The sequence below is a fragment of the Ursus americanus genome, chromosome 10, assembly GCF_024610735.1.
Source record: "Ursus americanus isolate L20-20 chromosome 10, mUrsAme1.1.p, whole genome shotgun sequence".
Classification (NCBI taxonomy): Eukaryota; Metazoa; Chordata; class Mammalia; order Carnivora; family Ursidae; genus Ursus; species Ursus americanus.
The window spans coordinates 72325059-72340348 of NC_142136.1; the positions used below are offsets into that span (position 1 = coordinate 72325059).

The 15290-nt window shown below is 38.1% G+C and overlaps 1 protein-coding gene across 3 annotated transcripts in view; it reads right to left on the reverse strand.

Moving 5' to 3' along the window:
* CDK8 (cyclin dependent kinase 8) overlaps nucleotides 1-14334 on the reverse strand; it is a 118853-nt gene extending 104519 nt beyond the window's left edge. The window contains exon 1 of one of the 3 annotated variants that reach the window (XM_087865230.1): nucleotides 13502-14334. In XM_087865230.1, the coding sequence (XP_087721356.1) occupies nucleotides 13502-13629 (128 nt within the window). In that variant the 5' untranslated portion in view covers nucleotides 13630-14334. The remainder of the gene's footprint in view (nucleotides 1-13501) is intronic. The other 2 variants (XM_045797072.2, XM_045797071.2) reach the window with 2 other exon arrangements.
* Nucleotides 14335-15290: the final 956 nt, after the last annotated feature.

Consider the following 15290-nt stretch of genomic DNA (forward strand, 5'->3'; position numbering starts at 1 on the left):
AGCAAACGAGCTCCAGTTTCCCAGTCTATGGAGGCAAGCCCAGAGGTCACCTGAGACAGGTGACAAAGCACAAGACCAAAACCAAAATCAGTACAAAACAGAAAAAGCAAATTGGGACTTCATCAAGATAAAAAGTTTTTGCACAGCAAAGAAAACAGTCAACAAAACCCAAAGACAACCCACAGAATGGGAGAAGATACCTGCAAATTTCTTATCAAACAAAGGGCTATTCTCCAAAATTTATAAAAAACTTATCAAACTCAACACCCAAAGAACAAATAACCCAGTCAAGAAATGGGCAGAAGACAAGAACATTCCTCCAAAGAAGACAAATGGCCAAAGACACATAAAAAAATGCTCAACACCACTCATCATCAGGGAAATACAAATCAAAACAACAAGATACCACCTCACACCACTCAGAATGGTTAAATTAACAAGACAGGAAACAACAAATGTTGGTGGGGATATGGAGAAAGGGGAACCGTCTTACACTGCTGGTGGGAATGCAAGTTGGTACAGCCACTCTGGAAAACAGTATGGAGGTTCCTCAAAAAATTAAAAATAGAGCTACCCTTCAACCCAGCAACTGCACTACTAGGTATTTACCCAAAAGATACGTAGTAATCTGAAGGGGCACCTGCACCCCATTGTTTATAGCAGCAATGTCCACAATAGCCAAACTATGGAAAGAGTCCAGATGTCAACTGACAGATGAATGGATAAAAAAGATGTACACACACACTGGAATATTACGCAGCCAACAGAAATGATGAATACTTACCATTTACATTGATGTGGATGGAACTGGAGGGTATTTTGATAAGTGAAATAAGTCAATCAGAGAAAGACAATGTTATGATTTCACTCATGTGGAATTTAAGAAACAAAAACAGAGGAGGACAGAGAAAGGGGTGGGAAAATAAAACAAGATGTAATCAGAGAGGGAGACAAACCACAGAGACTCTTAACCATAGGAAACAAACTGAGGGTTGCTGGAGGGGAGGGAGGTGGGAGGATAGGGTAACATGATGGGTATTAAGGAGGGCATGTGATGTAATGAGCACTGGGTGTTACATGCAACTGATGAATCACTGAACTCTACCTCTGAAACTAATAATACACTATATGTTAATTAACTGAATTTAAGTAAAATTAAACTAAATTTAAAAAAAAACATAAAAAGCAAGCCAAAAAAGGAGAGAAAGGGAAAAGATTGGGTGAAGGTCAGTGCTGGGCAAAGAATGAAAGTATGACCAAAGCCAAGCAACAGGAAACAGAAGGGATGATGTAAGTGAAAGTAAGAGTCAGTGTTAAGCGGTTGGAGGTAGAACACATCTAGAGCATTAGTTATTTGTAACAGGAACAAAGAGTACCGGCAGTATTAAGTGGGAATAGAGAAATCTGATGAAATGAACATAAAATAAGATGTAAACATAATAATGACTAACTTTAAACATCCACATGGCTCTTAAATTTTTCTATCCCAACAAGTAATCTAAAATACATAAGACTATGTGGGGAAAGAAAATTCAAAGCAAAAGTTCCAAAAGAATAATCTAAACAATTCCAACTTTACAATGTATTTAACCCCCATGATTCAAACATATCATTACTGTATCTATTCCCACTTCTTCCTTTCAGATGAGTTTTGCTTTTAGAGTTTTGATGTGAGTGTAATTGTGCAACCTTTTTAGAGGATATAACATTAGCCCACAGAAGAGCCTTGACCCAGGCCTATTAGGACTTAATCCTGAGAAACTGACCTGCACTTCGCCAGTCCTGCAGTAATGTACCAAAGTTGTTAACTTGTGCTTGGGCATAACGACCAGTTTCTAGGACCACTGAAAACCAAGAGGGGTAAATGTCCCTGTAGATAGACTAAGGGAGTTTCTCCTGCTGCATGAAAACTTTACTCTTCGCCAGTGGTATCAGCAAATATCTCTGTGGGGAATTTGGGGGACCTGGGAAGTTCTGCTCCCCTCTGAGACAATGCTGTGTGCAAAGATAGATGTAAAGGACATTTACTGCAGTGCTTTTAAGGAGCACAAAAAAGTGAAGGAACCTAAATGCCCTTCAACTGGACCAGTATATTACACTACATCCATAAAACAGGATGAGGAGCTGATGAAATGAATTGCATTGTTTATGCAGGTACAGATCACCAATATATATGAACTGAAAAAAACAAGGCACAGAATTATATATACATGATCATACAATTTGTGTTAAAGATAATGACATACAGACCTTTCTAATTAATTCTGACACATAACCCAGTAGCCATTAAAGAAATGAATGATAAATATGACTTCATAAAAATAAGAGTTGCACATGAAAAATAATAACACAAACAAAAGTCAAAAGATGTTTGTTCCCACAAACTGGAAAGCATACACAAGAAAGCTATCAGTGGACAGCTCTGGGAAGAGGACCTGAGTGGCTGGAGAAGATGGGGTGAGAACACTTCAGTTTACATTTCCTCAGTATATTTACATTTTTTCTTTGCATGTATTGTCTGCTCAAAATGAATAAAATATTACAATAAATTTTAAAGTTTACCCATACAGATATATGCTTCTATATGCATATATACAAGGAGCTGCTGACAATGATTATTCTAAAGAGGGAGACCTAGATTTTCCCAGTTATCCTTACTTAGGTACTGTCTGAATTTTTTTATTATGAGGATATATGAATTTCATATCCCAATCTTATTTTATAATAAAAAGATAGTAGTTTAAGTATATAACCTTTGACCCTAAAATTCCACTTCAAGGACTTGCTACAGTTGGAGAACTGTAGACATATTTTCTAGGAGGTCCTGTGATAACTGTAATAGCTAAAATTTGGAGACTACTTCAAGTTTTTCCATCACTACAGAACTGGCTCACTAGGTACATATTTACATGCATACATACCTAATGCCAACAATAATTAAAACTGATTTAGAGCTATATTTACTGACAGGAAAAGATGAATAATATTCTTGAATGAAAAAAAAGGTAAGATCACACTAGATTTCATTAATCTCTACTTAACATTCATAGTGTTATCTGTGAAGATGATAAAGAAAATAGAATTCATCTCCTAATAGTAGAGTTACAGCTTTTAGTTTCTGTATACATTTCTGGACTATGAATTTTCTATAATGAACCTGTATCACTTTTAAAATCAGAGGAAAAAAAACTATTTTATTAAAAAAAAAAAAGAACAGGGGCGGCTGGGTTGCACAGCGGTTAAGTGTCTGCCTTCGGCTCAGGGCGTGATCCTGGCGTTATGGGATCGAGCCCCACATCAGGCTCTTCTGCTATGAGCCTGCTTCTTTCTCTCCCACTCCCCCTGCTTGTGTTCCCTCTCTCGCTGGCTGTCTCTATCTCTGTCGAATAAATAAATAAAATATTAAAAAATAAATAAATAAATAAAAAGAAAAAAAAAAGAACAATCTTGAATAGCATGGAATGAACAAACAAACAAAGAAATAGCAAGCTAGTATCTACAGGTTTGGCTTCAATAATACAGCCAATGTGGAACGAAAGATGGCAGTAAAGTTTTTCATTGCTTGGCCCTGAATGGTAAGGCTACCCATAAAAGTACCACAAAACGTTTTGGATAAAACCTACAAAGTGAGTTATAATTTCAGCTCTAGGGCCCAAAAATCTTTCACTGAATTTTTCTTTTGTTTAGAACACATTACTTAACCCAAACACTTCATTATCTCCCTTGCCCTTTGTGTGGCATATGGAACGCCTACCACTCCTTCTGAAAACACTCTCTGATTATGATCTTACCTACAAGGTCCCGGTTTTTCTCCAAGTTGCTGTGTACAGCCAATAAGCTATACACTGCACAAATCCTGTTGCACAATGGGGTTGATCCTGAGTTTTCTCCTCCTTCTCAGGACTCAACTTACTGGCCTCCTGGATGGACATCTTTTTCTCTACATTCTATCCTCGGACCTCTTCTCACTCTACACTTTCCCTAGACATTTTCAAGATCTCTCAAAGATTCAAGTACCTGGTAACTCCCAAGTTTATCTCTATGCAGATCTCTCTCTTGAGACTAGACTCATGTATCTGCCTAATGGATATTTCTTCTTAGATGTTTAACAGGTACACAAAATTCAATACATCAAAACTCAAACCTGCTCCTCTTCCTGTTTTGGCTATCTGTGTGAATGGTAATATCCTGCTGCTCACGTCAGAAACCTAGGCCTTCTCCTCGGTTCTTCTTACTTCTTCCTCTCTCACACTGAAGAAATTAACAAGTTTGATCAATTGTTCCTCATTCCCTTGGGCATTTCCTAATTCAAGCCTCCAGCATCTCTCACCTAGATTACTATTACATTCTCCTAAACCCAGTTCCCTGTACTTCTTCTGAATGTGTTGCCAAGCAATCCTTTTCAATGATTAATCTGAACTTGTTACTATCTGCTTAAAATCCTACAAATGGTCCCCATTGTCTTCAGAATAAAGTACGAAATCCATGACATGATTTCCAAGACCCCACTTACTTCTCCAACTTAATTTTTTTTATACTTCTCACCTCACGTGTTACTACTCTCTAAGCTCTGGCACTGAAATTCTTTCAATTCCCTCACCATACTATCTTTCCTTCCTATCTCTATAAATGCTACTCAGTGGTGGCTCCAAAGGGTCCTGGAGAGAGCTTTAGCCTTCTCTCATACAACAGGATATAAAAGTTCCTGAAATCACTTCAAATAAATAATTCGAGTTAAAATTTGTTTACTACACACCATACAACCTCTACCATACTCTCTTTCAACCAGATAGAACCCCTTCCTTTATAAAGAATTTCCGGAACCAGCAGCCAGCACAGTAACTCCCCAACCCTCACTCACTCTTATGTACTGTCCATTCACTTGTGTGACTTCTAATTTTCTTGCAAGTCACAACTGAAATATCATCCTTGAACCCCCAAGAGCAAATCAGGTACCCCTATGGCAACCTATATATTTTCCCTACCACAGCCCTATCCCACTATGCTCTAATTACCTTTTTACTTGCCTGTATCCCTTAAAAGTCTGTAAGTTCCCTAAGGACTTAGACCTACTGACTGCTGAATCACCCATATCTGGCACAGAACCTGGCATATTACAAATACTCAGCAAACAGCCATGAAATAAATTAAAAACATGAAAAAAAATTTTACCAAAAACAAAACAAACAACTACAGCTAAAAAGAAACTATAATGAAATGTCAAATATTTAAATGATTTGATTTTACATTTAAAAGAATCTTCAATGTTAAGTCAGCATTACAAAACAAATTACAAGTATGCTTTACTATACGCTTGACATTTTTTTGGAAATTGTGTGTGAACTGAATTTTTTGCAAACTGAGTCACGTGATACACTAGTAGAGCTCATGTACTTAAAGGAATTCTTTCATAAAGTGAAAAAAACTCCAAATTTATTCTACATGAACTTAAATTTTCACAGTTGGCTCTCCTTAAAAGAGCCTTATAAAAATCATTTTTCAATACTTAACTCTGCTTTCCCCTGAAATATGACTTGTTTAATATAAAACATAACACCACTGGTGGACAAGTTTTAGTTTTTTTTAATCCCTTTAGTTCTCTGGACAACCTCTAAATCGAGGTGTCTAGAAACACATAGACTGGGCTTTGCATCATGATGTATAGAATTCCTCTCCTTAGGATGATTATTTGTTACAATTCATGAGCTACAATAAAGCTATAGATTTTAAAGAGCTGTAAAGGGAGAGGAGTAACTGAGTTACCTGGAGTAGTAGTAGCCTAAATAATTTTGTATTCACATAACAAAAGTAAACTTCAAATATCAAATAACCATGAAGTTTAAACAAAAATGTGAACTCTGGTTCCAAGACAAATTATATTTTCCTTAAATTTAGAAATATAGGTTTGATTCCCACTTAAACTGATTTATTTACAAGGTATATTTCAGAAAATACCTTTATTCTTTGTAGCAGTTCAATTTTTCAAATACCTGGGACTTATATTTGATTCAGCTGATTAACAAAGTTTGCCCTGCCTTTGGCGTTTGGTTTTCAATTCTGTTCCTGGTATCAAACTTTGCTTCTCTGGGTATTTCCAAAAGATGTCGCTTTTTTAGTCTCTACAATATGCTCAAGTTTTTAATTTCAGCAAATTTAAAAGGAAGACTTTCAAATATGAATTTCATGTACACTGAAAATAAAAAAATATTAAATACCTGTCAACATTTGGCAATGTGCCAGGAACTGAGGGGAACACAATTACTGCCTAGAGGAAATCTATAATATCTAACCCATAAACATTCACCAGAAAGACCCAAAGGACATATAAACATTAACCACATATACACTGAAGTAGTTATATAAAACATCTATGAAGGACTAAATACGTTGTGTGGAGTGATGAGTGAAGAGGGAATTACTGGAGTTGTATGTTAAGATAAAGTAGTTAGGATTTCTGAACCTAAATGTTAGAACCTACTTCAGTTGGGGGAGGGGGAGAACTTTCCAGTACAAGGTGCTGCCTGAGACAAAGGTCAGAATGGTAGTCTGATTTGATGGAGGAACAACTGTATTAATATGTATTTCAGAATCATTGCAATGGATGAGTGTGAACAATGTCGTGGGAATAAGACAGGCTAGTCAGGTCTCACAAAGGACAAGATCTTGGTCCCAAACCAAAGAAAAGGTAAAGCTACTCAAAAGTGTTCTCAGCTGCTTTGAAAAAGTTTGGTGGTTTCTCAAAAAGCTAAACATAGAGTTAACCATACCTGAGTATATGCCCAAGAGAACTGAAAACAAATATCCACACAACTCAAACATGAATATTATAGCAGCATTATTCATAATAAACAAAAAGCAGAAATAACACAAATGTCCACCAACTGATGAATGAATAAATAAAATGTGGTATATCCATACAATGCAATATTATTAAACCATAAAAGGGAATGAAATACTGATACACGCACGACATAGATGAACCTTAAAGACATTATGCTAAGTAAGAAACAAAAAAGGCCACACACCATATAATTCCATTTATATGAAATGTCCGGAATAGCCAAATCCATAGAGGAAGGAAGTACATTAGTGGTTGCCAGGAGCTGGGAAGACGAGTATGTGCAATGATGGCTAACTGAATGGGGTTTCTTTTTGGAGTAATAAAAATGTTCTGGAATTAGAAAGGAGTAATGAGTGCACAGCCTTGGGAACATACAAAAAGCAGTGGACTGCACACTTTAAAAGGGTGAATGTTATGGTATGTAATATATCTCAATTTTAAAAAGGGGTTCTCGGCATTTTTTCTGCCATAACACATCTGAAGGACATGATATAACTCCATCAGTAAGGCAGCTTACTATAGTAGGGACTAGTTTTGTGACTTTGATAACCATACTAAAGAATCTTGAGAATCATGACACTAACGGGACTTCAAGTATTAAGATCAAAATAACAGCTGAAGGTCACTTTTTAGTGACAACATCAAGAACTGCCTTGAAGTAACAAGAGATATCTAAAGACAAAAAATATCTTAGTAGTTTCTAAGAAACAAAGAGATGACCAAGGCCTACCTAAGCTGGTGTGAAGGAAAGGATTTACAAATTGTTCTGAAGGAAGAAAGGACAGTAGGATTTTCATTCTCTAGCAGCAGCTAAGAACAGAAAAAGAATTAAAAAAGAATAAAGAGACAATGAGGATTGGATTCAACAACAAAAGGCACTACAAGAGAGATGACACCAGCCATAGCGATAATATCTATTTATCAACACTGATTTAGTACATACAGTTCCCAACTTACATGTGGGTCACATTTCAAACGTTTATAAATCATAATTCTGAACACATTTGCTAAGAGAAGTAATTTTTGGAAAGTAGGTAAGTTTGCAAATGGCCTAAGTAATTTATCATAATCTGTCATTATTTCTATTTTCCTAGCTGAAATCCAGGATGCTGGAAGCCATCTCCCCACCTCTGCCTCCCATCTCTTCACACATCAGATTCCAACAAGAGAAATTCTCCCTCCAATTTGTTGCCACCACCATCCTGCACCATAGAAAATTCTGGCTCCCTACTCCTCATGGAGGTGAGACCAAGGTAGAATCATCTGCTATCCAGAGCTGTAATCAAAATGGAGTTCTGCCATGGCAGCTGTACATATGAGAGATAAATTCTTAAGTCAGACAGCTGAATTTCAGAGGCTGCCCATACTCTGATTCAGCAACATTCTTGTGATGGAAATTGGCTATGAAGTAACAAAAACCTCATCATGTCCAGTGGATATAATGGACCATCTGTAGCGCATGTACATAATACAACACATACAGCAGGAGCTCAAAGGCAAAAGGTATGGGGAGGTAACACGTGAGAAGAAAAAATTCAAACGCACAAAATTTGCTGGGGTCTGTAAGAGCACAATAAAAAAGCACCCCTCTTTATCCCAGTCCTCTTAAAACACCCTTTCAGATGAGATCTTCCCCATCTTTTAAGAGTCAGGCGAAATGTTTCCATCTTGGAGAGGCTTTCCTTAAAAACCCTAAACAGTTTGAACTTTCCATCTCTTTGTTCCAATATTAATTACTATAGTGCTTATTAAATTGCTACAGTTTATTTACATTGGTTTCCCCAGTAGATACCTCCTCAAATAATGGAATACTTTACTCTTCTTTGTATTCCCAATACCTTGGACAGTGCTTGGCACAAAAAGGGGTCCAATAAATATTGTTTAATGAATGAATGACTGGATTTCTTCAAATGCTGAAAGAAACAGCAAAAGTAAAAATCAAATGAACAAATCCCAAATGAATGAATTTAATTTGCCAGTCCTGCTACTAAGAAAATGGAATTTAAGCATGAAACCTCAAAGTGGCCTAACCAGTGGATCTGAATGCACTGGGTATCTAAGGTAGATAAATTCAACAGTAAGGAGATACAAAGTGCATAGTAAATATTCTGCTTGTCTCTTAAAAAGTTATAAGGAATACTCCTTATTGGGCATGCAAAATCTCCAGCAACGGGTATACATTTTGTATTTGCATTTCTGACATCTAAAGAAATATTTAAATCAAACTGAACACAGATACAGAGTTCAGCAACATTCAGAAGAAAAACTATTCCTTCAGGGGAAATGAAGGGTTCCACCAAGTTCTGATCATAATTAAGGAATTAAAACTGAATTAAAGCTCCTATGCAGACTGAATCAGAAGAGTCCCTTGTGCTAGACACCAAATGAATGGTTCACAGGAGTGGGAGCAGACGCTAGCCGGTAAATCCCAACATTTGAAGAGATAAAGATGATGGAATGTTATAGCAGTATAAGACAGGTAAAGTAAATGTAAGTCTTTGGAAGCTAACCTTTTAGGCAGTTGGTGAGAACCCACATTAAAGCATGACACTCAGAAACATAAAAGTGTATCACTGTCTAAAGTAAAACATCTTAGTGGTTGTTTACCTCATCTTGCAAAAGTATTACATTTTATATTCATAATTTTTATTTTCTGAAATCATAATACTAGAAAAGACCTTAAAAATTATCAACTTCAAACCCTCTAATCTTACAAATAAAGAAACCAAGGTCTACAAAAGGCAAGTGACTTACCCAAGGTCATACTGATAGTCAGAGACAGAGTCTGAACTCAAACTCAGTTTTCTAGTCTCCCCAACTTAAGAGTTTTTTCCCACTAGATGAAGAACTTTCTTATCCTAACAAGCCTTATTAGAGTTTGGCTCCCCCTCCACACATGTATGTATATGTGTGTGTATATTTGTAGACATACACATGTATGTGTGTATGTATAGATACACCCACGTATCTACATACACACTTGTTGCACTTGAAAAAACCAGGGCTGTTCAGAAATGTATTAAAAAAGTATACCAGTTAATTGAAAAGCCTAGTCCCATGACAAGGTATTCATGTTTTCTGAATGACCCACTAAAACACCAAATCTCCATGTCTAGGTTTATATTTATCTTAATATATTAATCATATGAAGTATAATGGTTAAGAGCATGGGCTCTGGAGTAAGAGACCTCTTTCTAATCCCCTAATTGCAGCTCTGACATTTAATTAGTTGTATAACCATGGACAAATTTAACCTTTCTAACAGTTTAACCTTTCTTACAGTTTTCTCACCTGTAAAACTGAAAAACAGAACTGACCTGATATGGTACTTGTGAGGATTAAATAGATGATGAATGTAAAGGGCTTTGCCAAGGACCTAGTTTTTACTCAATAATTTAGCTATTATCAATATTACTGCCTACTAATCTCTAGGTTGCCTACAAAAGTGCCCCAACAAAAGTTTTCTTTATATTCCTCACTCTCTCTCACACAAACACACACATAATCCCAGTTATATATTATTTGTCCTTCTGAACATAGAGTGCAGCAAACTATGAACACTGTACAAGAGAATTCCTTTTGCTTTTCTTTCTTAGAGATCAAACTCTTGTCTCAAATTGGTTTTTAAAATTCTAGAAATGTCCAGTCCCTATAATGAGAGTTTAGAATTTAAAAATACAAATTGTTTTCTGTCTTCTTACACTTTTCCATTCTTTCAAACAAAATGAGTTTGGCTGCCTAAATTCTGCAAAGAGGAAATGCAACTGACTCAGAAAGAAAATGAATCTCCTTGCTTCCTACTGAGTACCCTTTTGGTGTTCAGACACAAAGGATAATCTCTATCTCATTTATGGTGACAGTGAGAGCAAATTATTTCCAAGATTTATTGTGCATTTATGTTTTAACTCTATTAGAATCTGAAATTAACACAATTATAAAAGGTCCTTTTTCCATATATATAATCATGCTTAGAATAAAGTATTTCCTCCTTTCCCCCATTCCTTAAAATGCAGAGTTTATCATAAGTGTAGGATACTAGCAGGACAGTATTAATAATTCTTTAAGTCAAAGAAATGACCTTTTGAGCTGCTTTATTTCCTAAAACTTAATAATTTAAGAAGCTAACTCTTCTGGTCTAAATTCTTTTACTATGTATTCATGTTCTGTGATGCTTGCTGGACAAATGAAAGGATACAACATTTACATATGTTCATTTTAATAGTCAAATATGTCTAAACAAAACCTATTTTATTGTAAATCTCAGGATTCTCTTTGAAGGTGTTACTGTCTGGGTTCCTAGAGTACTCTGCAATTTCAGTTACAGAATGTATAATTTAATTTGAAAGTAAATCAATACTAGAAACAAATTATTTCATCATCATCTTTTTACAAAAGATTAAACAGCCACAAATTTTATTTTATCAGGACTAAAATGCATTAAATTACATTTCACTGACATAAGATCAAAAGAACCTCATAAATACAATGCTGTATTTTACCAGAGTGAGGTTATAAGAAGCCAAACCAAAATATTCCCTCTGGAAAACAAAAACTGTCTTAAGTAATTTTAAAACTCTCTTGACATTTGATCCCTTTTTATTTTTTTAAAGTTCATCCTATAAACAAAATCATTAAAGGTTGCTGGAAAACAAGCCCAAAGAATTATAAATAAAGTTATTTTTTTTCCAAAATACAATGCTACTTTTTAGCTATCACCAATGACTAAGAAATATTCACATACTATACATTTAGCCATTTTTAAATTGTATAATTCTTCTAAAATTATTCTTGGTCTAATTAAAACCTAACCATGAGATATAAAATGTGGTTATTTTGCCAATAAACAATATCATAGTTTTTAAATAAAATAAAAAATCAAAGTTAATAAATGTATGTGTTTTATTAGCTTAAATTGTTAATTTATGAAAATAGAACTGGCTTCTCTCAGAGAGATTAAAAATAATTTAAAGTAACTGGAATTTTATAAAGCAGATAAGAGACTAGTCAAATGTACTACTGTGTCTAATCTCATGGGATTGGGGATTTTCTGAATATGCCCCAAATTACATAATATTGGGGGAAAGGGAGATGGTTTAAGGCTTTTGAAAAATATTATACGAGAAGGATAATTTTTAAAATGTTAGAATTCTTCAATGAAAAATATAAACAACAGAGTCAACAGGAGGTATCTCCAGACGCTGATTTCTCAAATGTCACCAGATTAACCATTCCACTAAGAAGTACTTTTAAATACATGCAGCACACAGAGTATCAAGTTTTCAAATCCGCACCTTTTGCAGATATCTGTACTGCCTAACTGCTGCATATAAGCACTGAAATGCACATACCAAATTTATTAGAATCACTACCTTCCTCTAAGAGTCCCTTTTAAGTTATTTTAAAAGGATATCTCACTAAATCTAAGAAAAATGTTGAATAAATATACACTTCTTTTTCCAATATCCAGAATACTAAAGTATTTATAAATATGGCTCCCCCCAACTTACTTCAGCTTTATGAACAGTTTCATTTTTTTAGTGCTAATATAGTTCTGAACATACCCTCCTACCTAATTTGGAAAAAAAAAAAAAAGCAATTATTTTAAACCTCGAACAGCAGCTAACAAATTAACAGTGATATTCAACTAAACCTACTTTGTTTACACTGAAATCTAAAGATTATATAATAAGATCTGACATTACCTTTCCAGCAATTTTCTATACTCTCAAAGGCAACAGAGACAACATATGTTTTTCCAAGAGGAAAACAAGGAGTTAATAAAATAGATTTCCCCCTCAACTAAGAATTGCCTTCTCTTTTGTCAATATTACAGACATTCATCTACTGACAAAGGAAAAACGAACACTTCACTTGCCTGTTTAAGAAACTAAATTGGGAGCATTACCAGTCATAGACTTAATTAAGTTATTTCTAGGGGAAAATATTCAAAGCAAAGAGACTATTTACAGTTCATTGCCAACTGCTAAATTTTGGGGGAACAGGCCTGAACAAGATAGTCCCTATTTGTCCCTTGCCTTTTTCCCCACCACCTACCCTGCACCAAACCCCCATTGTTCTATGTAAAACTCACAGGTTAATGATATCTAAATAGCAACTGCTACATTTATGTTACAGATTATCACTATGAAGAATTCTTCAGCATCACATTTACTTGCTGTTTTCTTTCCCCAAATAAAATCCAAATTTGGTAATAAATCAACCACAAACTGGTGGGGGAAAGGATCACAGCTTCCCTTCCAGACTGATGGATGTCACTCCAGAGGCGTGAGGAAATCCCCCAGAAGCTTACCATAATAAATCAAGCCCCCCCCCCCGAAAATCCTTTAAACTGACGTTTTACTACAATTTTTTAAAAATCTATAACCGAAACCCTTGAAAAGTATACAGCCCATGGAGTAGAAGCTCCTTTTCCCTATTAGCCACCAAAGTAGAACACAGAGGCAGTAACACGCAGGATTTCATGAGGGTTTGGATCCCTCGTACACCACTTCCTCCCCAAACCTGGCTGGCAGGGCCAGATGCTGGTGTCGAGGAAGTAGGAGACCCGCACTCCGGCGTCCCACTCTCCCTCCGGGCTACCTGCCTCGGCCTGCGGGAGTGCCGCCCAGCGCGGACACCGGCACAGACACAAACACTCACCCATCTTTCCTCTTGGCTTTGTAGACGTGACCATAAGTGCCTCGGCCAACTTTGCAGCCCTCGTATTCAAACAGGTCCTCGACCCGCTCCCGCTCGCTGCTCAGCTTCACTTTAAAGTCATAGTCCATTGTCACAGCCTCCGGGGCCGGGGAGCTGGGTCGGGGGGCCGGGGGATAGGGGTGGGGACCGGGGAAGCACCGGCAGCCGCAGCCCCCGGGAACCCGCCCGCTCTACACCCGGCGGCCGCAGCACCAGCCCGACTGATGCGGCAAGAGGAGGAGGAGGCCCCGCGAGAGCGCCGGGGACATCCAGGGGGACGGCGGGGCAGAGGCCGGCCGGGAGGGTGGGCGGACGGGGAGGTTCCCCCGGGCGAAGGAGAGCAGAGGGACGAGGGCTGGGGGTGGGGAGCGGCGTCTCTGCCCTTGTCCCCGCGGGCTCCCGGTGAGCCGGCTCTCCTACTCTCTCCTGCCGCGCGTTCTGCTCCCGCTGCGGGGAGCGGCGGGGTGGCCGCGGCGGGCTCTCCTCCTCTTACACTCTCACTCACGCCTCACCCTCTCTCACACACACACACACTCACACTCACTCACTCACTCTCTCTCCCATACACTCAAACAGAAAGGCAGCGCCGCACAACAGCCGGTACCTCCTCAGAGAGAGGAGGGAGGGAGGGGACTCGCGGAACACGGCCACGGCTGTCGCAAAAACGTCGCGAAGGCTCCGGGTTGCCTCCGGGCCTCCCTGCAGCCTGCTCCGCGGCGCGAGTCCCGCCTCGCCGGGGCCCGCACCTCGAAGACCCGGTGAAGGAAGCAGGGTAGCCACTGCCCAAAGCGGCCGCCAGACGCACCACGTGGATTGTCCCGACAGCGGCCAGGCGCCCAGACTACAATGCCCAGAATGCACAGGCCACCGTCGTTGCCGCCCCTTCTATGACTCCACCCTACATAGTGGTAATACGGGAGCGTTGCATGCTGGGATCAGTAGTCCAAGGTGAGATTAGTTTCAATAGCTTGGAGGAAAAAAATTTTTTTATTCTGCACTATCGCTAGAGTGTGATTTAGGCCATAAACTTAACCAGAGATATTTACGCGCGAGGGAGGCTAGTTTGCATTAGAATCACATTTTGTGCCACTTCCGAACTCCAGATGTTAAAGGACATTATCATTACCGAAAAAGGTCTATGTATTTGTAAACACTTCACAGACTATACTTCGTGTATTCTTGTCGTTCACTATCTGATAAGGGCTGCATAATGACACCAACATATTGACACATATTACAAACATGAGTGAAAGTAAGACTCTGGATTTCAGCTCAGGTCATGATCTCAGGGTCATGAGATCGAGCCCCAGGTTGGGCTGTGCACTGGGTGTGGAGCCTGTTTAAGATTCTCTCTCCCTCTCCCCTCCGCCCTCTTAAAAATTTATAGTTTTAAGATGTACAATGTGATGTGTGTCTATGTCTGTATACAGCTTGACTTAATTAGTCAAGCTAATTAACAGTATTCTTACTATCAGTAATCCTGGGACAGGAAAGGAAGTCAGCCTTGGACTAGGGCAGAGAAAGACCTGCTTCCCTCTCCGAAGCTAGGGTAAAAGTTTGGGATCTGAACTCCAGGTTGGGAGAACATGGTGGTTTGAGGTAAGCAGACCCCTGAACTTCTCCTGGTTCTTACAACTGACTATGACCCCCCTCTTTTTTTTTTTTTTTTTTTTTAACCAGGAGCTCCTACTCCAGCCCTGGCACCCTTATACTTTATTTGTAACTCATGTAGAAACATCACAGCTGCTTT